At 39.7% G+C, this 24,965-nt stretch overlaps 1 protein-coding gene across 5 annotated transcripts; it reads right to left on the bottom strand.

Annotated features, from left to right (window-relative positions):
- Positions 1-223: 223 nt before the first annotated feature.
- Positions 224-20,148, bottom strand: LOC112553565. 5 transcript variants are annotated; one of them, XM_025220875.1, is made up of 9 exons: positions 19,932-20,137; positions 19,216-19,512; positions 13,597-13,721; positions 13,061-13,314; positions 9,656-9,709; positions 9,394-9,532; positions 6,275-6,390; positions 4,196-4,319; positions 224-3,196 (listed from the first exon to the last, which is right to left on the bottom strand). In XM_025220875.1, exons 2-9 carry the CDS (start codon positions 19,392-19,394, stop codon positions 3,186-3,188), a joined length of 1,002 nt encoding a protein of 333 aa, XP_025076660.1. In that variant the 5' UTR covers positions 19,395-19,512; positions 19,932-20,137; the 3' UTR covers positions 224-3,185. The 5 variants fall into 5 exon arrangements, 4 of the variants coding, with proteins under 4 accessions (XP_025076660.1, XP_025076659.1, XP_025076662.1 ...); XM_025220874.1 differs by having other exon boundaries at positions 19,216-19,464; XM_025220877.1 differs by lacking the exon at positions 19,932-20,137 and adding an exon at positions 19,784-19,862 and having other exon boundaries at positions 19,216-19,464.
- Positions 20,149-24,965: the final 4,817 nt, after the last annotated feature.

The following is a 24,965-nucleotide window of genomic DNA, read 5'->3' as shown; positions in this document are numbered from 1 at the left end:
GCTGATTTTATCTAAAGGTCTACTGTTCTACCGCCCTAGCACTTGGAAGATAATAACGTTTATTCAAGATGCGGTCAGTGTATGGAGCACAACACGTAACATGTTGTGGATCATGTACCTTCTTCATGTCGCCACTACCGCTACTCGTGCTTGTGTGCTGGAAGGACGTGGGCGAGATAATGAGCTTATACTGCAAAAATGAAATGTTTACAGCTATTTCTACTCTCCACGTTTATTGTGATGTTACACAAGCATCCGGAGTCAGAGATGGCATCTACGATTACAAGTAGTGACACAGAATTGTAATTAGGTCGACTTTGACAAACAGGTTGACCATTAGCAGCCTGCCATTCGAAGAACTTGTAATACAACATGTTCATTAGATCTCTAATCAGCAGTAGCCGTTTTCAAGAGAACATGAAAGGTTGTTGCTTCTTCCTTCATAGTAATTCCCTTTTGCATTCTAAAATGTTTCTTGTAGCAGTGTTGAACATTGTTTTATATGTACAAAAACGGAGTTCTAGAATGCAATCAACAATTAATTTCATAGATGATGACATATAGAGCCATACACTGGCAAACATGCTATGGAGTTCCAAGAAAGACCTAGAGAAAACAGCTAGCTCCATCACCCTCACAAAACTCAACGAATTATAATAACTACATCATGGAATTCTAAGAAAACCTAAACAAAAATCGTTGGTTACTCTAAATTTATCTCTAGGTGTCTACATGGTCGTGCTGATTTTCGTATATGTAAAGTGCTCATATAAAACTCAAACAAAATTAGTATAAAACAAGAGAAAAACTTGACTATGTCCTAAATGAACAAACTAAAAAAATGTACAAAATTTGATTGGCCAGTAGTTACAGTTATTCAAATCTATAGAGTATGATATCTTTTTTTGCCATTAACAAAATCAAAGGGTTTAAAATGAAGAGGCACATGACCAGTACTTGTGTACATGCTATAAACTCTCCAATATCTTCAAACTTAAATAAAGATATCAACGTAACACAAAAACCAGTTTGCTGCTGTACAGTTTTCTCTCTAACTCTGAATTTCGAAAATTTGGTGGAAATTAATGAAGAAAAATATTTGTCATTGCTTTTTGTAAACGTTTTCTGGTGGCCCATCGGCTTGAAAGATTCTTCCGCGATTCTATAGCCATGATCACTTGATGTTGGCTTATATTCTCACCTACTTATTTCCCTCTTCTGACCGACACTATGACAAAACATGCACGCCTGGCAATGACAGCAGCGTAGTTATTGTGTTATGGAAACTCCAGTCTTTTTTTTAACCATAAAACTAAGATTACAGTATCACTTTCAGCCGACTTGGCCAGTCATGGCAATTATCTTTTATCGTGTTCTATATCGCTGATGGCTATAGCACGATCATTTCTTCTGTCTCACTTCACTGGTATATTACTGTGATCGATTCCCGCACCACCACCAAAGTAAACTAGTCAGGGCTGTAAGCAGTCCTACAAAATCAGATTATCTTTTTTCATGTAACTCAAAACTGTTTCTTGATATGAAGAGGACATCGATATTGTAACTGGCTAGGTTATCACATTCATCCAGCAAAATATATGGCTGTATTATACATTTGTTACGCACCATAAAAACAATGTCTTTTGACAGAAAACTAAATGAAATATTCTCACTGCTGTTTTTTTGTATTTATCTCCAACTTACAGCTAATCACATTTACACATTATTCCCTCACTCTTAATCAATGTCAGCCTCATCATTCGGTCATTGACAATGAACTTCAGATTAATAACAGCATTATACATAACAGCATTAGACCAACAAGCATATTAATTACTTGCACACACGAGTCTTGTTTAGATAGTTTGTCTATGTGCATTTTCCCCTTTTTCCATAGCAGAGAACGATGCGCGATTTCGTGAATCCAAATGAAAGTAATCATCTCACCTTCTATGGTATATATAACTGCATCACACGTAACAACATATATAAACCTAAAACTAAGAATAGAAGAAAAAATCATTCACCGCGTGGACCAAAATTATTGTGGTCCCCCAGTATAACATTTCAAGTTATTTCATGTATATGTTGACCACAAGATGAAGGATGGCCAAAAGCAAAAACAACGTCTTTCAGATAAGGCTCTACTTCCAGACTCGAGAAGCGAGATAAACACCTAACTTATTCTTTGACTCATTATTCAACTGAAATGGTCTGTATAGGTTCAAGAGGCGTTCATTGGTACTTGAAGGCCTTACAGTTGCACTGTTTCTACAGCCTACAAGCTAATGGTCGCAAAATTCAACAAACCCCAAAACTCTGATGACGTCCAGTCTGTGTTATAGTTAACACCTTGTGAGCACTAATATTACTACCATGTAGTATTTAGTAGTTTCACAAACCTACACTCAACCTAACAGGTTCTTTCCTCCTCTCAACAAATGTCAGATTACATATCTCTATAACAAGAAATTCTGCAGGTTATAGACAAAAATATGCTACCTACACGTTGCACATGAATCATTTCTGTCGTTACAAAGTATGCATCGGTATCGTCTACAGAAGTTTCTCTCGTAAGACAATTTGTTAATCTACGGAAGCAATCCACTTCTACATCCCGCAAAGTAAATACATCCTCCAGTAACAGACGTGCAGGTCAAGATTTCATGGTTTTATATCTGATACCATAAGGTCTCTCGACAAGCACTTGAATCTCGGTTTGATTGCAAAACGTAACTAGTGGCTAGGCAGGAAGACAAGGCTGTCACTGTATAATCACTGCATTACTGCATCTTTGCCGACTCGTCGTCGAGAAGCAGCAGCTCAGCACATCGGTAAGGTCCAACGAATATTCATCTCTTGTTCTCCTTTTTAACACCAGCTACTACGAGAATTTCTTTCATCTAATCTTGTCCAGCTTTCCCGGGAAAGTGAGCTGGATTCCCACCCGTTTTTCGCTTATTTCCTGAATATTCTTGAAGACAAAAATAAGCAGATCTGTTCCACTGTGTCACTATTTTTGTCATGCTAAAATCGCACGCATCAATAGCTCCAATCATTTTGCAGCTGATGCCATTCCTCCTCACTTCGGTCTCGTTGGCCAGTCATACGTCAGCTGCACAGGCCACAGGTTTCCCCACACACGTTATTGCAACTGGAGTTCACTCGTTCTCTTACATCCAGGATTAAGACACTCCTGCAAAGACAAAAAACCCGTCACATTTTCACTCTCATCGTTCCAAAACATCCTGATGTGATCGTATCCCCGTGATATCACATAGGTATTTCCTGAATTATTTAATTTTTTTCAATCCGTCGTCCTGGCATCAGAATTACAAGTGGTTGTTAGCAGAACCGCTGTCTGACCCTACTTTCTATACTGTGTGCTAACAGTGTATTCTGTTCTAAATAATGACAAGGGATAATTATGTGCTTGTTTACAAGAACTTTTTGGTTTTTTTAGGTGATCATATGCTGTAATGTAACTTAAATATGAAACAATAAGAAACAATTGCGTATTTGCATGACTTGCCAAAACAAAAAATTCTGCTATAAAAGCCACTTTTATAACTACTATAATTACTTTTACGCTGAGCCAGCAACTAAAGCTATATCAAGGTAAAGCAGTCAGTCTTGTAAACAGATGCTGAATGCAAAGAAGGAACAGCGTGGCTGAGACGAGATCTGAACCCAGGACAATCCATACTGTATTGGTGACAGACGCTAACAGTTGCACCACCGCAGATGACTTCCAGTTTTATCTCAAGAGCTGACCTCTAAGTGTGACAAAAGCAGGCGAACGAAAACAACACATCACTGGCTAATTTGTGGGGAAGTTGAGGAAGAGGTGAGAAGTTGCGCGAACGCACGTATACACACTAGCACAGACAGGAAACTGAATTTAATTAAAATTCTTCCTCAATGAAAAATTATATAAATTATTATAATGAGAAAAATTATTTAAACTATTAAAATGTACAGCGTGCTGATTATTTTAACGTACTATAAGCTGTAAATACAATAATTGTCATTCATGAGTCCTGAGACTGGAAATCCTAAGACCTAAGTCATCCGCAAGTCAAACATCTCAAACGTGACCTAAAAAGTTTCTGTTAACTTGATGTTGTCTTACGATGACGCAATACCTTTTGTATCGTGAGGTTAGCGTGTAATTACTGTTCATACTAATACATACCCTTGTCGTTGCATCGTCGATCACTCTCCTCCACTGGTGTTGTGGAGTTCGAGAGCTCGGACCGAATGACTTCTTTTCCCTCTTCCATTTGGTTGATTCTAGCCTTAAGCATCTCGTTGTCTCGCTGGGTAAAAAATAGTAATATGAGAAGAAGGCGTAAATCTCATTAAAAACGAGCACACTAGCAACCGAATGTGCACATGAGCAGTGTAATGTCCCACCGAAACATCAAACTGAACATGACTGGCAACAACAAAATCAAGTGCATTAAATGAAATGTGGGTGAAAAAAAAATACTTTATAACTGTAAACATCTAAGAGGAAGGCCAACGCTGAATGTTCTACCAATGGGTTTCACGGGTTTTATCTTTTGCTCCATTAACAAAAGTATAGGTCAAATCTGCAAATTCAAATAACAACAATAATAAAATATGTCAGTCTTTCACTTTTGTAGTCCGGCGGATCAATGAGATACACAAAACAAATGAGAACACAAAGTAAAACGAGTAACAAGTAGGCTAGTATGGGGCGCCAAGAGGGAAATTTTCTCTAATTTCTCTCTCTAGCTGTAAAATGCATTTTATAAGTATAAATACCTATACAATTCATTCTATTCGTACATATTGTCGCGTACCACCCCCCAGCGTCCACGGAGCACGCTCAAGGCCACTCACACAGCAGGCCACACACGCTCACTCAGCCGGAGGCAGGATGCGACTTACTTCTCGAACCCGTGCCCAAGCGAAGACCAAGACAAAGACGAAAAGAACGACACAAATACGAAGTTTAATCAAAAAAAAAATATATATATATACCCAAACACCCAAATACCTAATACAACCAAGAAAAAGAAAATACCGATGCGAGTACTCACAAACAACAACAACAACAAAAAAACCGAACAAAACAAACCAACAACCTGGTACTACACCACCGCAAAGAAATAAAAAAAAAAAACAAAAAACAAAGCGCAAACGCGCAACAAATTGTAACAGCAAAAAAAAAAAAAAAAAAACGCGCACCGCGGCCCAGTACAGTCAGTTAAACGTAGTTCCCCCTCAGTCTGTAAATCTTAACACAGAACAGGGGCTTGAGGCGCTTAGTACACAGTCTCAGGAGCTGTTCACAGTACAGTTCCCTTTCTGAATGCAGGTGTAGAACCCGTAGACGTAGACGTCACAAATGAAGAAGTGCAGAATGGTTGATTATATCTCAGACGAATGCTCGTCGAACAAAAAAAAAACGTGGAGCCAGGACATAAGGCACGCACGCATAGCACGTATACACAGGAAGTACACAGTAAATACACACCAAGGGCGTGCACCCCGGACATACACAAAAAGCCCACACGGCTTATGCTATTGACCGACGGTCACCCCGAGAAGAAACGGAAGCACATTCCCGTAGACACTGGATGTCACAGCCCAATGCTGTCATTCCGACACCCTCCGCACTTCCCACAAGTCCCGGTGGTCACTGCTGGCATCAACTCGCTAGTACAACCAGCCTCTCAGTGCCCACAAGCTTGGGTCAGTCGTGGCAGAGCATACAACCGGCACCTTGCCTCACAGCTCAGACTCCAGCCGTCTTCTCACAAAAAAAACTCTCCGCTCTACTCAACGCCTTGGTAAAAAAAATCTCTCACCAGCAGCAGCCGACCTCACGTGACGTAGCCAGACTGTGACGTTACAGAAAACGGGCGAAGGCCTTGACCTCTTCCCGCGAACCGGACAAAAATAGCCTGAAAACACACGTTAACTGTCGTCTGCTGCGAGCTACCTCTCCAATACAGGAGCGTCCCCGCGCGCTGAGAGAAATGCAAACCTAGACGAAATCATGACACGCGACACATAATGCATTCTATATTTACACTATTCAAGTCTACAAGAATAGAATGAAATATATGCTCTACAATTCATTCTATACTTATAAAATGCATTATATAGCTATACAATTCATTCTAAACTTATAGATTGCGCATAAGTGCAGAATTCATTCTTGTTGCAGTATTCCTTGTTTTCCAATTTTGCCTTCATGGGATTAGGGTATATATATATATCTGAATTCTACAATACTAACCTGTAGCTGCTCCACTTTTTCTGTCAGTTTCTGCACTTCCTCTTCTGCTTTGGCGCGCAGAACCTTTTGTGCGTTCAACTTTTTGTCGGCGTCCATTTTGACGGACAAGATGACGCCTGCGAAAAACATAATTGCCATAGGAGACGTATTGTTTCTATTTGTTTGTATAACGTTCAAATAATGTACACTACTCTATTCACGTAGCTTGTTTACAGATTTCTTCAATAGACGTCATGGTCCCCCAGTATAATTACTATTCTGCTTTAATGTCTCATTATATTGCTTACACTTTCATGTAAAGTGTAGAAATGATAATGACAATTTCACTTTGTTATTATATTAGAGCTGTGTACACGTAAGTGGTCAGTACATAAGGAAACATCACGGCACGTAAAACTCACGCTCTCATATAGAAAATTGCTGAAGAGGAAATTAGCCTAAACGAATGTTTTTAGTGTATTCTGACACCCACCTTAAAGACTCACACCATTACATTAATTACAATAAAAATATTCGCTGCTACGCACAATAAAACACATCAATTATCTTCTTTCATCAATTTACGAGAAAGACACATGGCAACAATAAAAAATTCCGGCCTTTTAAGTTCCATTTAGTAAATCAACAACAACACCCATAAACAAGGCAAAGTAACTGACCAACTAGAAAGTCGACAAACTCGTTTTGAGGGCAGTGTTTGGCATTGTCAATGTTTTATATATATATATCTGCACAATGAATTTTTGACAGCTAAATCATTCAACTCCCACCCACATCAATTACTATTAGTTGAAAACGCGTGTTCTCTTTTAGAAGATAAATTATGTTTGAAATTAAGGATACAGTATTTATACAAGTCCGTCCTCCAGGCTAAAGCCAGACGAAGAAAGCAAAAGACTGACCACCTAGGAAGTCTCCAAAATAGTCGGCAACTTGCTTGGTTATCGCCTAGCAGTTTGAGGAAAGCAGTCTTACTGTGTCCTTCAGTAACAACGAAGATGCAAACACTTTTTAATATCTCTCCCTTACAGGCACCAGTGCCAAGGGAAGGCCGCAAATCCCTCTGTTCACAGAGTTGCCCACCGTCGGTCACACACCTTTCTCGGTTGCAGGCACCATTAGCAGATGATAACCCCTGCTAGCTTCATGTCTCAATGCTCATGCTTCGAGACCAGGGATGGGATATCATTTAATGTGTCCCTACCACGGCAACCGCATGCGGAACTCAATATCCATAAATTTAGGAGCTAAAGCATAAAGTATATGACAGGACAGACATTTGCCTCTTAATGGGTGTTCCAGGCCCATCTGTCTGTGTTGCGGTGGCTTAGTCACATTTAATCTGTGCCAGGAAGCCTGGGAGTGTACATATTGTTACCAGTGCGGCAAATCTACGACTTGACCAAATATAGCAGTAAAACTTTTCAAGTTGATCATGCAGGTATCCCCATGTGATTTGGAGTTCCTAATCCCTACTTCAGTCTCGCAAGTTTTGTCACAAAGCAACTGGACGTTTGATAAAAGGACAAATGGAAAAAGGTGGATTCTTACGCTAATCTTCAATGCAACTATTGTTTTCAGCTTTACACCATCTGTACGCCCCCTCTTCCTATATCTGCGACTTTGATCAAGGAGAGCACTCAGGAGTATCAACATGTAGACCAGGAAAGAGCTAGGAAAAGGGAAGAGGTGAAATGCATAGTTGTAGTGAAGGCAAGAGCTGGTCATTATCGAAGCCGTTTACCATCTTGTTGGCCACTGAAAACTTACACCCAGCGAAGACATTTCACAATATCTTCGTCATCACAAACATTCGCAACACTGAATGCAAACACAGATCAGAAGCACAGTGTAGTAACAAATCTAAGACCAACTGAAAAGTGTAAAGAGTCAAGAGCTGCAAATGTTTGGGAGATAAAATAAAATATTCTTAAGGACCGTACAATGGCAAGAAAGTATTTACACTAGTATTGAAGATTGAACTCAAATGCAGAAGTAAAAGATGTTAACAGAAGACACTTTTTTATAGTTCGTAACTCATCAGTAACAGGAGACATCTGACGTCTTGGTACACTGTATCTGTTTTATTATGTATACACCGCGTCTGTTCTTATAATTGCAACAGATGTCTAGCGAAAATGTTTCTGTGAATGTCTTATGCGTCTCCGTCTCGGATCTCATCAATGTAGAAGTGGTAGTTTATTCGCGATAATCTTATCATAGGAAAGTTTCAGCAAAGCAATCCTTTAAAGATTGTTTTCTTAAACAGGACACAATCACATTTGTTAATGACATATTATATTATATCAAATCTTTTAGTAAAAGCGTCACGATATTCATCAGACGAACTCTTAACATGTTACAATTAGCGGTTTCTTGTTCAAATATTTTAATTTTCCGGATGCACCTTTCTTGTTCGTTTCACCTACTTATCAGATAGTGGAAATAGTAAATAGATTATTAGATTGTTTCATAAAAAGTCATCTGATTTTAAGATAGTAGTGGCCTTAGGGTTGAATCTAAACATCTAGTAAAATTTAGTTTTCAAGTTAATCCATGTAGTAAGACGAACGTACACTTACCTTACTTACGTGTTACAAAAACACACACAACACAAAGCTCTCTCAGATGACAATGAAGATGAAGAGATTTGTAGGTGAATCGAATCAAAGAGGCACAAGTTCAGAGGAATGCCACTGAGAGAGTTATAAAGAACATGGCGGAGAAGAAAGTTGCTTTCCCGCTCAGTCGGATATTTTTAGAGCAACTGTTTTTCTCTTATGTATGACGTCTTTTTCTGCTTCAAGTGACGTGGACAAATGATGCACACAAGACGTCAGACACAAGACGTCAGACACAAGATGTCAGACACAAGACGTCAGACACAAGACACAATTCGTGCCATTAACAAGACCGAAGATTATTAAGACCTGAATAACTACGGTGGATTATCTTTAAATTATATTAGCAGTAAAAAAAAAAACCTATTTGATACGGATAATGATTACAGGCATGTTAGCAAAAGCAGCAGTAATGAACGGTTTTAGTAGCTGAAATGTGGTGTTGGTACGAAAAGAAACAGGTGTGAAAGCAATGATGAAAGTGTTTTTAGTACTAACCATTAATAATGCGGGTGACGCGCCACAGACGAAGTAGGACAAGAAGACCTGCGTAGTCACGCGTGGCATCGGTGACGGAGACAAAGGTGAACGTGATGTCCATCGTAAAGGAGACCACCACAACCACAGCATCGAATACCTATCGCAGCACGAACAGTACACTCTTTTCAACATTTCACAGTAAGTTGACATCGGAGCTGCAGTGGATATGTGATATGTTTAAAACCATTGAAAAAAGTTACTAATTAAACAGAAGACTAACCTCTGCTTTGTGTTTCAGCAAGTGTGTCCCTTCTGCTAAAATTTTTGCCACAACCTGCAAAGAGATTAAACAAATGACAGACCTAAGACTAAGGTATATCGACCTCACAAACCCAAGCCCCACCTTCATATTCACTCAAAATTGTTTTTTAGGGCAACCGTTGGAGCGTTTTGTAGTCTCAAAGTTCATAAACCTACCTAACTGTCGCATTAGTGCTATAAATATCTTTCCTGTAAATTATGTAAAGATAAAAAAACAAGAAAGGTTCCAACACTTTCATAAATCATTGGATCTGGAAGGAGAAGATTGACAATGGCTGCTCAAAAATTGGCGTTTTGCAAATAAATGTGCTTTTGGGAAAAAACACGTTATAGCAATAAAGTTTACTTTCATTTCCCACCTTAGTGAGTACTTGTAGAGCGTATAATGAGAACCTAAACCCTCTCTTTGAACGCAAAAAATAATTATTCACAAAACTATGAATACTTTATAATGGTTTGTTTGCTTAGCGCGTGTATAGATGATTATATGATCAGTACTTGTAAAGACCCATTACATCGAATCATATGTCTTCACACAAAGAAGAAGTGGAAAAATATATAAATTGGTAGAAAACAACGTGCAGTAATGTGTCCACTCCACTGAAAAATACATGACAATATAGAACAAATAAGTCAAACGAGCACATTCCGCAACACACGCGCGCACACACACATAGAGTGAGAGAAAAGAAAGGCTGAAAAAGAATGGTTATAAGAAGAACCATATTATTTATGAGTAGTTTGGTCCTCAGTTTACAAACTCGCCTGCTCTATATTTTCATACAGAGAGAGCCATGATTGTAGTGTTAATACTACCAGACCTGCGACAAAACGCAGGTAAACCATGACCGGCTTGACTGAAGACAGCATACAAGGTACACTTACAGAACTGTAAATAAACTAGAGACGTTAGCTATAAAAGATGCCAAATAGAAGAAAAGAAAGAACGACTGAAAGCTTTATGGAAAAGCTGAAGACAAAATGGCAAATGTTACAAGCGAAAAGTAAGGTGGTTGCTATGACAGAGGAAAAAAGACTTCCACGACGGACGAATACGTAAGGTGAGGCAGTATTTGAAAAGATTGAGTTTTGGAATTACAAGGTTCCCGAGTCGCCTAACGAGAGCAGAGAGGACGTCAAGAAAGCGTGCAACATATTCTCAGACCTCGCCTCGTCGGCGTCCAGACTTCTCCACATGACACTGAGGTGGCACACCGGACAGGCAGGGCTGGACACAAGGCAATACCAGTGCTCGTTCGCTTCTTTGACAGAAACGGGACGAGATCCTACAAAATAGAAGGAAACTGAACAATGGCTATACTACAAAGAAGATCTGATCATGCTAAGCTATTGACAAAAAGGCAGCAAACCACTCGGCAACAAAGGCTTGTGGAATAGGAGTTGAAAGGGGATATTTCTGAAAAGATAGACTGGGCGTAAAGTGAAGCAGAACATCCATTCTAATACAAAGGAAGTCCTTCCCAAAGCATCGAGGGCCTGGGATTTGTGAATGAGCAATGAGGAAGATCGTGACAAAAAAGAAAGATCATTACAAAGAAGAATTCGTGAACGCTGCAAAAATTGTAAATGGCGGGGCTGATTATGTAAGCAGGAGAAACAAGGCATTGCTAGGTGTGTGAAAACATATACATGTAGAATTCATAGTTCATATGCAATAAACTGAATATTTTAGATAAATTTAACAAATTAATTATAATACATTTTAAACCGATGTTGCGCACGTGTTAAGTGCTCGTATATTTAAATGTTCCAATTACCCAAATTGGCAGTTAGCTTTTCAAATAAACGAATAAGAAATGAGGAGTAGAGAGTAAATGTGCCATTACAAGTGCATTGAACATTTTTCATTCGGCAAACCAACTCAAATTATGTAAACGTGTCTTGCATCTCGATATTTGTCAATTTGCATGCATTAGAACTGGCCTAATTATTACTTGTAAAATTTCTTTCTTGTCAAGTTACATTTACTTCAATGCCCAGTGTACTTTCCCACTCACATGAGTCCAAGTAAAATAGTCCAAGTAAAATTCAAATTTAATTCGTCGTGCATGTTTTTCTTCTTCCTTGTGGCGAGAGCTGTAGTGCTTCATATCTCCTTTCTGTGAAGACTTGATGCGTCCTTTAGTGACAGCTAGGGTAAAGGGTGAATGCCTTTTGAAAGCTGCCAGTTTTTACTGATAAATCTGTTATCTTATTGATAATTATTATTTTTAGCTACCGAGTAGCTGGTTCTGTTTAAACCTCTGTTGTGATTTTCCCTTTTACTTTCCTCTCTGAATTGACTATTATTAGATCGTTAGCACTCAGAGCAAAAAATTTACATGCATCCTGAATTTTCTGACTAAATTTTTATTAATCTGGGATTTTCTTTGATGCATATCAGTTTTTAGAGTAAGCGACAAAGGAAGTATCGCTTCTACTGGGGTAAATTGAGTAGATATGTATATATTTGTGATATGTAGGTAATTGTGTGGATATGTGGATATTTGTAGTATGTAAGTAACTGGATTCTAAACTCCCAAAATTACTGTTGTTGTTATCTAGGTAAAACATATTTAGTAACAGTTATAAAATGAAACTGTATTAGCTTACAATAAATACGTGCTTTTCTTTCCATGCACTCTAAAAACTTTAATGAACATTTTATACCCTTGACTTTGTAGCAACTTTATACCAACAGGACTATTTTTTAAGTTTAATCTAATCTTATAAATTATATCTTCATAGTTTTACGGCAGAATTAGCTCTCGCGCCAGTTTTACTGTGCATTCGAATACCTGAAAGTTCAGGCATTAAAACAAATTCGTTAAAACTGTGGGATAAAATTAGTACTTACAACTTTTAATGGATATAAAAAATAAAGTCATACGATTATTGAAAATAGGCTGACAACTGATCATGTGACAGGGATAAAGGAACAAAATTTACTTACGTGAAAAGTTTTCATCACTGTGCTATGAAAGTAAACAATTTTTCATAAATAAAGCTGAACATCATATAAGTTCCAGCGTGTACATCAAGTCGAACCAAAAGAATTATGATTCATGCAGATAGGATCGTATTGATACAATGGTTCGTTTTTATCTATTGCCAGTGTTATATTAAACGTGTAAACCTGACACTGTTAATGGGGTGTAGATGTGGACTACAGAACCACTGACGGCTTTTCTAATCGTGAACCTGTCACATGACTGAACCTAGCACTTAATTGCTGCCATCTCTTGGGTCTATTCAGGGAAAGGGAGAGAGCTAAGTACCGTTGGTAACACTCCCTGGGGGTCACTGTGCTCGGGGTCTGTATCGTTACGGTTCCCCAGAGGGCAAGTGGCCGTCTCGTTCTTACCTCGACAAGGAAGATGGCAAGAATGGTAAGGCTGGCAACGTGAAGCACGTGCTCTGCCACGTGCTTGTTAGGCGCATGTTTCTCGTCCTCGCTCGTTCCGTGCGCATTTCCGCTGGATTCGCTGAGATTTTTGTGGGAGACATTGACATGCAGACCTTCTGGAATGCCTGTGTGTGAGGAGTGAAGTGGATGATGGTTTGGAGCGATTTCAGCACTTCCGTTAGTTGATAACTCATGCGGATGATCCTCAGGAACTGCAAAAATGATACTTTGAATCATACAAAGTTTACATAATTATATACATAGAATGTTGTGTTCTAAATCTATCTTTTGATGAGAGAGTTTGTTTCCTCAGAAGCGAGTATGACTGTGCCCAAAAGTTAGAAAAACACTCGGTGTGCCATTATGAAGAGACAGAAGAGTTGATGGTTGTGGTCGTGCGGCTCTCGCCGATGCCGGGATAACAATAAATTGTATGATGCTAATTAAGTTTTTTTTTTAAAGAAATATAGTGATGATGAGCAATCTTTACTTACTGACGATGATCCCCATGTCGATGAGTAGCTCTAACACGACGATGACACTGTCCAGAATAACAAGAACGATTATCGTGTACTGAACTCTGTTGCTTTTGAGTTGTTCTGCTAGTTTTTCCCTCCACCTGAACAAACATACCAGAAATCAGCCATAGTTAATTTCAATTGGAATCAAGCTGTAAAGATTAAAATATCTGTGATGACATATAGCAAGCAGAATGACAGTCTACAAAGAAAAGGACACGACATACAGAAAGGGAGAGAAGGTTGTCTGAGGCTTGTTGATCAGATCACACCGTGCAGGTTTGTAAATAACGGAGTCGACATTAAGCACACTTCAGATCATTCTTTACACAACATGCAAAAACAAGTAACAATGGGCTGAAAACATTTCTTTCTCCACGTTTGAAAATTAAGTTAATGTTTTACATTAAAGCTAAGGTCCTCGTTCACCCGAAAGTTTTCAGGTTGTTCGGTGTGCCGAAAATTTTAAACGAAACTTCTGCTATATCGTTTATACCTTGCTTGGATCTGAACCGTATACAATTTGGCAGATATTTACACAGACTTATAAGATAAAAGTGTAAGCAGTACGCACAAGACCCTTTCCAACAATTCTTTAAGAAAATACACATATTAAAGCCCGATTGAGAACGAAAAGGTCAGAGGCAGGTGATCACATCGAGAGGCAAAAGAAATATAAATTCATGGACGCACAGACATATATTTAATCACATTTAGGTCGCGATTTCTTCAAAGAGTAAACATGTAGATCGTGTACAAATGTACACAAAAACAGCAAAATGAATGATTTAAAGCCATAGTTACTAGAAATTGGAGACTGTGTTCAATAATGTTTCCTTACATTAATGGAAATATTAGTAATAAAAATACAATAACATCTTATTACCTTGACTTTTGACATACTTTTTGCCAGCTTAAACTGACAAGATTAACTATTACCACAAGCGGGGTAAAAAGGATGTAGTGATTGGAAGACAAATGAAGGATCGAGCGAGATAAAGAGAATTCTCTCCTAGATTGTTTTGCGATAACAGATAAAACGGAACAAATAAGAAGCGAACAATCTGATGCTCGAGTCACACTATCCGTGTCAATATTCACGGCTAAACGATGCTACAAGTCGATAGATACAATCTTCATGCTGCAAGGAGGGCTTTCATCCAGAAAAATAAACAAAAGTTGGCTTGTGTACCGCCTTATCTGCCTTGTGGACAAGCTCCATGCACTTCACATTGTAATGTTTAATGTAATGTTTTTATATCTAGTAACTGGACCGAAAGCTAGATGTAAAAAAAACATATTTTTTGCTTATTCTGCGACTCTCGTCAATAAAATATTTGTTCATTGTTCACAAATGAGAAAGGGGGTGTGACTTCCAAATAAGGTGACGACAAAACAGAAGGACGCAGGTTTTGAGTATGGAAAGTGTGAGAAGCGAAGGAAAGAGTAAAAAACAATATTTGAGAAAAAAAACAACTAAACATCGATAACACGTCCATCACACATAGCATAGCACATTAAAGGTATGTGACAAAACTTTCAGAAATATAAACTACGTTCGGTGTAGGGTTTTTGCGTTTTCTGTATTTAGTTTTTATTCGTCATCGATACTGTTGTTTTATTCTTCCTTAGTTAAATATATTGTTTACTTGTTCTTCTGTCCCTCGTATGCTGCTCATGTCTCATTATTGTTCTTAATCGCAAGAGCATGCTCCTTAGGAGTGTGAGTTTGCGTTATACAAATTTTGCGTTGATTATTATTATTGTTAGGGTGTGGACGCCAATTATAAATTATATTAATAATTACTTTCAAAAACAGGCGTACAAGGTGCAGCTTTCCCCAAGACAAACATGTCATATTTGACTTTTTGTGAAAATTATTTAAAAAATCGAATACAGGAAACGAGTAAAGGCAGACGATGTGTTTCCGACTGTGCGTAATGCCAGAAGCAAATTTAAACATGCTATCAACAAGAAGACGACACTACAGTGAATTGAAGGCGATTTTATGAAGAAAAAAACACCAAAAAAAGAGAACTGTTGACAGAAAAATGGACAGAAAACATCACGTCATCTCCTAATACATTAGGGTGCAGCCTCCAGCTCGCCAGCGCACAAACGTGGGCACCCATCTTCATCAAGGGTAGCGATGGCGGCCTCGGCACAACCAGACCTGATACGACACGTCGCAACACGACAGGCTCAATACACGAGTCGGTTCAAGACATTCTTGCCGAACTGTTTGAAAAAATTGATACATTAGCGATAAAAGATGTCAAACAGATGAAAAGTCGGGTTAAATAATTTATGGCAAAGTTTTGGAAAAGGTTGAAGGACCGACGTTGGATGTAGAAAATAAGGTGACGGCTATGAAGAAAATGAAAGTCGAGAAGAGAAAGACAACCCAATTATTTTTTTTTTAAAAGTCAACGACCACAAAACATGGACATTTAGTCTTGAATCTTGAATCTCCTGTCCAGAAAGATAAACAACCTGAAGCAATATTCCAGAAGGTGGAACTTAAAGTGTACAAACTCCTAGAGGTGCCCAAAGAAAAGAAAGGAAACTGTGTTGCAAGGCTGTGTAACATTTTTTTCGGATATAATCGGACTGGAAGACCTGAAGGCAAAGCGAGACCGGTTCTCGAGTTTTTTTTTACGACAGAAATAAGAACGATGACATACTACAAAACAGAAGGAAACTCAAGAATATAGGGTGTACAAGACTTGACTGTATTACACTGTACTCTGTCGAAAAAAGCAGAAGAGCAGTCCGCAACATGATTTTAAAGTTCAAACGAAAAGATTCTGCCAAAGTTGTATCATGAGACTGAAAACTTTCACACATACGGACAACAAAGATATCCTTCAAAAGCAATACGATGTCAAGAATAGAAGACATAGTTTCAAAAATAAAAAGTTTTTTTTTTTCATTCATCACATGCGTAAGGCAGGCTTTATGCTATGTGATTAGCACTGAGTAATTAGCAGACATACGCAATCACTTCTCTATTACCACTTAGTGATAGTACACCTAAAAGCGAATTAAATTAGTGTGTGTGTGCGTGCGCGAGCGCATGGATGGGAGGTAGGTGGTACAATCTCATGTACGGAGAGCTGTACTCAACTAGTTTTCCCCAGAGAGCGTTTACTACTGAGTTTTCACTTTAACTTCCCTTCCCGTATGGTCAACTAAGTATATATATATATATATATATATATATTGTGAGTAAAAGGGAAGAGGAAAAATTGTACATATTATCATATCACTGTGCTTGAAGAGACTGAAAAACATTTGGTAATTGCCCTTTATTAATACCGTTGCATCGTCTTGTGTTGCATTGTATGTGGCGATGCACGCATATCTGTAAACAATATTGAGATGAATTTTCTCTGCCAGCATGTGCGTGTGTTGGTGGCAACATTTGTTGTGCGGTCGAGTTTCGGTTTTCCGGTTGTTATTTTATATTACTACATAAAATTTCGTTGTGTCTAGAACAGACACCAGTTGTTTTTTGTTTTGTGTTTGTCTTTACTCCGTTTCTTTGCCGCTAATGTTGATCAGTGCATGCACGAGAGAACAGGGAAGCGACTGTGGGCGATTGCGTGTGCGTATGAGAGTGAGTAATAGAATGAGTAATAGAGTGAGTAATGGAGTGAGTAACAGAGTGAGTAATAGAGTGTGTGCGGGCACGCGCGTGCGTAATAGCATGGGGTTATTGGCGACATCCTTCACACTTTCCCTGCACAATGTCAGTTGGATCGATTAAGGTCGATTAAGCTATATACAACCTCGAAGGACCGTAAAAAATTAATTGTTGTTCTCTCTAGAGGATTTGAGGCTATTTTTACCCTGGCATCAAACAAGCTGAAAGCATAAATATATATTATTCCTAATTTAGGTTTTCTCTTGTGACTTTCATACATCAAGTTTGTTAGCCTCGTTTTTCACTGTCAACTGTGCTAAATATTTCCTATTTGTATTCATATGCGATTTCCACCCATTATGCACACAAATCAATTTACCTTACCAGCTTTCTTATTACTCCAGCTACCTTTAATTGCTTTGGTTTTGCAAGTTCATGTTTTGCGCAATATGACTTTTTATTATTATAGCTTCTAAGCATGTGTACCTACCAGCATCTTACTTTACATCTATGAACTATCACGGTCTGAGACATACGAGGAAAACATGTTTTCCATTACTTAAAAAGAAAAGATTACTCAATCTGTCTGTGAAAGAAGACACATTTGGATTGTTATCAGGAGCAATTCATCTCTGCTGACTTTCCGTGGAGTGGCAATTCTGTTAGTGATTTCGAATTTTCCATAAAATGTGAAACAGAAAACCTGGATGAAACGTTATTAACTGTTGTAAAAAATATGAATAAAGAGTTTGTTATTGCTGGTATTTATGGACCAGATAGGGTTTTTTTTGACATTTGTATTCAAATTGTATATTTAAATTTGAATTCAAAAAGCGTTTCAGGAAACTAGAATATGTTATAGGGAGTGATTGAACATTAATTTCAATTTAAGTTGTATTATTATAACGACAAACATAATAATATGAAGTTACAAAAACGGGTAAATAATAAGATTTATACTTAATAGACATTTGGTTGGTAGATAAACCCTAAAATACAATGATTTGCCTGGCTCAGACAAAGACTTAACTATTTCCTTACATCTGATTCACTGTCCAGTTATCTTACCAATGCTTGCGTCCATGTTATCTAACTGACTATTTTTGTTCTCTATGTATGAAGCATGATTTGTAAAAACAGAATTTTTGGATCCCTCCTTGAGCATAAGAAATATTTCAAAAAATAAATAGCCTTAAAAAGGAAAAAATTTGAATAGTTCAGTCCCACGGTCTGTCTTAATGGAGACTGGCACCACAAGGACCAAAGTCGTGTCTTCTGTGTGCCCCATCCTAAAAAAGCAGCAGCTGATAAAGGAAAAACAAAAAGCTGGTCAAACTAGGTAGAGGGGGAGTGGACCTTCGTACGCTGATCAGGAAAAATCTCTCAGTGCCAAGTCTTGTCGCTGGAGTAATCAATAATTGCAGTGGCGTTTTGCCAGGGAACTAAAATAAAACACGACCGGCGCTCTCTCTCTCTCTCACACACACACACACAGGCACACACAGACAACACACACACACACACAGACAATACAGAGAGAGAGAGAGACAACCACACACGCACACGCGTGAACGCACGTACACACACACACAGGCACAACAAGACAACGAGAGTATGAGAACTGCTCAAATATCAAATAACGGAGTGGCAGGCAAATAAACAGACAAACAAACAAAAAATAACCATCAATATCATCAAAGCCAGCTTCTCATCTATAACAATTTCTTCTGCCTACCGACTACGTGCAATGAGCGCTTATCATCCTAAACCCGACATTTTCTTGCGATAACGAGTCGCAGCCGGAAGTCAAGAGAAGATGGTGAAAGATATTTTTCATGCATACATTTAGGTATGCGAGGTGCGAAAGAATCGGACCTGTTTCGGAAGAAATTAACATTTCCACGACCAAAAAAATGGAAGAAACAAAATAAAAATGGGGTTCTACTCACGACAGGTCGTTTTCAGCAGTCGTTTCCTCCACATCGTCTATCGCGTGTAGAGAAATCTTCTCCGAGGCCTCAGCGTCCGCCATGTCTTTCGAGGCCAGTCGCTGCTGTCGTCTGCTCTCTACCGCCACAGACGTGCGGCACAGCCGACGCCGAGAGAAGGGGCAGAATTTGCAATTCATCGCCAATCGATCTACAGAAGCTCTCTGCCAGCCTGCTTCCAGTGTGCCAGCAACCAACACTGCCAGTATCCTAAGGCGAGGGGAAAATAAGTACGAAGTGAGGAGTGATACGTTGGTCCTGTAGGTACAAATTTACACTCATTTCAAAGGCATATGGCATTGATGGATTCACAAATGTTTAAAATGAATACAGATATTTATGAAAATCTTTTTTCCTTCATCCTGTCTTTCCAGTGTGTGTAAGAGAGAGTGAGTGAGAGAGAGTGTGTGTGTTTGTGTATGCGCGAGCGTGAGTGTATGTACGTGAGACTGTATGTGTTGTATATGTGAAAGACAAGAAAAAAGACAAGTTAACTGCATGCCAAACTTAGTATTAGAAGTGGTCTCACAAAATATCGCCATCATTAACAAAGACGTCAATATGGCATTGTCTGCACCATCATAGCAGTCGGATTTCACCTTCACCTACGGCTCGACACAGTCGGTGTCCGCACTAAGCAAATCCCAATGTTAAAAAAAATGTCACTATGAACATACTACTGGAAGAATGATGTATTCCTGAATGAAATGCACAGAGGAGGAATCGAGGATTCGCTTCACACCGGAGCCAGGAGACACTGGTTGACAGTGGCAGTCCTGCCAGCGCGCCTTGACGGTTGAGCGAGCCAGCGCTGACGACAGACACCACCCATCTGTGCGATCAGTCATTTGAAGATCTTTTTAGCATGTGCGCTGTGCCGCTTTCACACTCGGTACTCAGCCACCCTATTGACACCCACATTCCCAATGGTTTTCTTTATGTGTATGTGTGTAAGAACAAGGCCATGTTTATTATTATTTTTGTTTAAAATCATTATCACTCTGTGACGCTGAAATTTGGTATGGCAGATACCTCACTACTAAATATTCACCCTTAAAACTGTGACTGTGCTTGACATTAACATACACCATAAACAAAATTGAGAGATTATTAATTAATCATATAAACTTTCAGAATAATATGACATTGTTTTTTTCTGAAAAGTGGACTTTGACTTGTATTCCAATAATAAGTATAGTATCTAAGTAAACAGACTCAAGAGCAATATATGGTTCAGTTCAAAATTTCTCTGTCGGTTATCTCATAGTAAACATACCCTGATACGTTAACACCAAACACCACCCACATCAGATACCGTTGATATGCAAGTTTCTGTCACTACCCTTTAATATCCAGGTGTTTGCAGGAGCAAAGTTCGGGTCAGTGCTGCGCTACTTGACTTGTAGTCAGTGGATCGAGATCCTGTCATCCTGTGCCTGAGCAGCTTTGGCAGGCATTCAAAGGGTGCATTCAAGTGGTTTCTGTATTGTGTGTGTGGGAATAAGGTCGTGAGAAGCATCGGTATGCTGACGTATATGACCTGTTGGTCTAACTAGGCAGCTATGCTGTTGCTTCATTGGGTAGATGTTTGCACTTACCTGGCTGGTTTGCACATTCACTCTTATCGAAAGATGTTCTCAAGCTTTTTTTAAAAGCAAGGCAGTCTCGATATTTATATCCCTAATAACATTCTCAGGACAAGGGTACTTTTAGGACTTTTAGTGTCACACGAGATATGGTTTCAGTCAGGTGATGCAAAGGTGAAGTACTTTGTCTACAGTACAATGAGCCTCGGCTTTTGTGAGCTCAGGTCATGCACGTCTCGGGTACACTATTTGTTTTCTGGGTGTGGCTTCCTGTTTACAGGACTGACTGCTTTATCATGAACTGGGATACTTTTATTGCTTCAAGCACAGGGTTACAGCGAGGGTGTAAGAATCTGTGTCATGACAGGGTCGCCTGCTTTCCCATGAGCAATAAAGAAAGAAACAGATGCATGTATTTCAGTTCCATTCCGCTTCAAACTTGAGCGAGAATCCTACCTCTTCCTTTTAAATGATTTCCTTATATTGTCTCATGTAGCTTTCCCGTATCCACTGCTAGTCGGGTAATTGTCCTCTTTCCCCTGTCCCCTACTTCCCGAGTGTTGTACAAGTATTTCTGCGTCCTTATATTATTTTACTTTTTATTTATTTATCGTGGCATAGTCATTTAGGGATAGACTTCACTTTTTTAGGCTCTTGTTGCAGAAATGTGTAACTTGGGATATGATAGGTTGAACAGAGGTAGGTAAAAAGGGTAAAGGTAGTGTCATGACCTCACAGTGGTAGGGGAGTTGGTCTTCACTTATCCTGGGGCTAGCTTCTAGAAGCGCCATCTTTCTCTCATCGTTGCCACACCTTGCTTTTTTGTGTACATCATTCATTCAATCGCTTATTACCTTGACTAGGACTGGCTGACTTATGCTGGTCAGCCCATACTGCTGGTCGGGGGAACTGGATAAATCCAGCGGCATTTGCTGTAGTGGCATTTGTTGAGCAACGGTAATCAAGTCCTGCATGGTATGGTTAGTCCATTCCTTTATGTTTGCCATTTCTTCTCCTATCCATTGCAGCGTCAGCCTCCTTCATCGGTACCCAGAAGAACATTTTTGTCATAAGACCGGGTCAAGCGGCCAAACCAGATCCGCTTGCATCTTGTAGTCGCTATAGGAGGGACTGTTGGCCCACCGGGAAAGATGACTGCTCTTTGCTCCAGATCGGAAATGTACTGTGGCAGTTTGTTTGGACACTTGGTCTCGAATGCATCGGTAGAGCAGCATGGAACTAATAGGGACTTGAACAGGTGGCACACTTAGAAAACCTAATGGAGTCGGTGTGCTAAATCACCTTTTTTCCTGTCCATTGCTGCTGTCACAGCTGCAGTCTTAACGCGGAGTTTCGCAGTGCAACTGCCGCCAGGTGCGGACAAACTGACTCCCAGGCAGTGGCGTAGGAACCAGGGGGCAGCGGGGAAAATACAGGGGGCAGGAATATCCTTTTGCCCCCCCCCAATATTTGAGACGTAATTCCTCACAAAGAGCAAAGAACTGAAGAAAGGTAGGGGAACGTAGAGAGGAGACGGTCATCACCGTCACAAAAGCGGCCCTGAGGCAAGTGGAGCTCTAACACCTCTGACGATCAGATCGTGCGTGCGTGCAGTACCCCCCCCCCCCCATCCTTTTTTACGAAATGTGCGAGTTCGAACGCTGTTCACTGTCAGCAGGGAGTTTGCCCCCCCCCAACGCCGAAAATCTCCTACGCCACTGCCAGGCACGGAAGCCAGGAAACAGCCAGGGAAATGACAAGCTGTGCTTCAGTGATAAATACTGACATTCAAAGTCCTGTCTAAATTTTGACTTTCAAAACAGTAGTTTACTTGCAGTCGTTATTAAAACACAGTTCTGGGGCATTACAAGATCACCATACTGTGTTATCGGGTGATGTCACTGGAACCATCCTGCGCAATAGTTAACTTTCAGTCTCTTACAAGCGGTTGTCAGAACGCTGGCATCTTCGATTTGAAGATCGTGTCGTTAAATTTTAAACAAAACTACAGTGGTCAAAGGTTCAACGAACTAGAGAATACTGGCGTGGCAGACAAGATTCCACGTGGCAACTGCATGCTTGTGGTACGGTAATCTTGTTAAGGTTGTCATGCCAACGATCTAAATGTGGGTAAAATAGAACGCCATTGCGAAGCCGAATTAAGTTCTTTCTGCATCACTTGAGACCAATGGAAAAGGAGGTGAGGTGGTCGTGAAGGATTTTTGCATGATGTTCTCCAGAAAGATGTTAAGCAGAACAAGCGATAGGCGACGCCATTAGACCCCCCACTGTTGCCTGAAATATCTCTGTTAGTCGCTGAGAAGTATTGCGAACACTGAGCGTCTTTCTTCCCATGCAAGTCGCAGCTTGTGCGATCTGTCCACTTACCAAACCGTCATGATGGTTGGTTGGCTTATTGATTAGGAAAGTGCTTCTTGGAAAGGGATAGGGAGGAAACCAGAGTACCTGGAGAAAACCCCAGACGCCCAGCCCTGCGAACAAGGTGCCACATTCAGAGAATGTCCCGAGACGAGATCTGAACCCTGAGCAGCTCACTGCAGTGGTGACAAGCGAGTGTTTTAACCACTACACTACCGGGCTCCCCAAAACCGTCATGCGCCTTACCTTGGCCACAAACACGTAAGCCTTCATCCTGGTCAGTGACTATCATGGAACACATTCCCCAGTATTGCAGTACGAAAGTCACCATTTGCTGAAGGGGGGTTATAAACACCTGTTAAACGCCAACATGAATTCAACATTTTTCTTTATTACTTTAAAATAATAATTGCCAAAATATGAGAACACATTATACTTAATTTTCAAGATTTAAGTCTTCAAACATCGGCATTCTCACCACCCATTAAGAAAGCAGAAGAAAAATAGCCGCTACGCAGGAGAGCACTGTTCGTGTGTTTGTAACAGCAAGGACGTGTACAGGTGGACTGCTGTCTGTCTGTCAAAATATCTAAAAAGTACTTTCAAAATGAAAAACGTCGCATGTAATGTATCGGTGTCTGGTGGAGGGTGGCAAAGGTAGCACCCCTAGTGTGGGTACAGGTCGTGTGGGAACAGGTAGTTCACGCGTCTTTGTTCCCCATTTCCCATACAACTATCACCAGTATTTCCAAAAGGCGACAGCTGATACACTCCGGTACACCTCTGCTACTTTTAACAAGCATTAATAATGAACACAAATTTAATACAGCATTATTTATAGTTTATTACAGTTTAGATTGACTTTTTACAAATCACGGCTGCCACACTTATTGGACGCCATGAACCTTTACTTTGAACAGTTAAGAGATATGTGAGATGGTCTTTTTTTTTGGTCATATGATCCAGCACGACACGGTTGCCAGAGGAAGAACTATGGCTTACGAACGTCAAAGACTGGACTGGTCGTCCTGTGTACATATATATTACACGTTTCAAGTCTGCAATGTACATGTATAATTGTATACTATTCCCAGCACTGGTGGAGTAGTAGACTGGAACGACAGTGGGACTAGGGATCGAGAAAGGTGTAGTCAGTACTGCCATGTCATCAGCACTGTCATGCTCACGTCACGCTAGTGTCGGAAAGCTGAGACACCGATTAGCTATCGCGCAAGGCCAGTTAGAACAGGGGTGGGTGTCGCGTGACCGTCCCCGGCGGCGATTATCTTTTTCGCGCACTGACTTGTTGTACACATGCAAACTGCCATACGTGGTTAACTGAAGCTGACGAACCTTGACCTCCACCTTGCGAAAGAAACGCTAGCTCGACTGAATTAAATTAAGTTGTCATTCAAAACTATATAGGTATACAAGTAAGAAATGCCGAGAAGGGTGTGCCTCAAGACTGATGGTAAAATGAAATGAGAAAGTTGTTAGTTGTTCGGATAAATATATATTGCAACAGCTCTAAGAAAGAACGAGTTCAATACATACGAAGGTGATCAAAACTGTGAAACAGAAGACTACACCATATATTCGATCGATGGTTCCAATATATGATCAATTAATTAGCCAAAAGAATGATAATAATACTGGATGTGCTTCTAAGACTTTATTTTCAAAGACAAAAAAAAAAACTTGCTTCTTGAAAAATTTGTATGTAGAATATATTTTCAGGTAGAATTC

This window comes from Pomacea canaliculata, linkage group LG13 (genome assembly GCF_003073045.1).
Source record: "Pomacea canaliculata isolate SZHN2017 linkage group LG13, ASM307304v1, whole genome shotgun sequence".
Lineage (NCBI taxonomy): Eukaryota > Metazoa > Mollusca > Gastropoda > Architaenioglossa > Ampullariidae > Pomacea > Pomacea canaliculata.
Note: the sequence above shows the minus strand (reverse complement) of the source record. Positions and strands in the feature narration are given on the sequence as shown.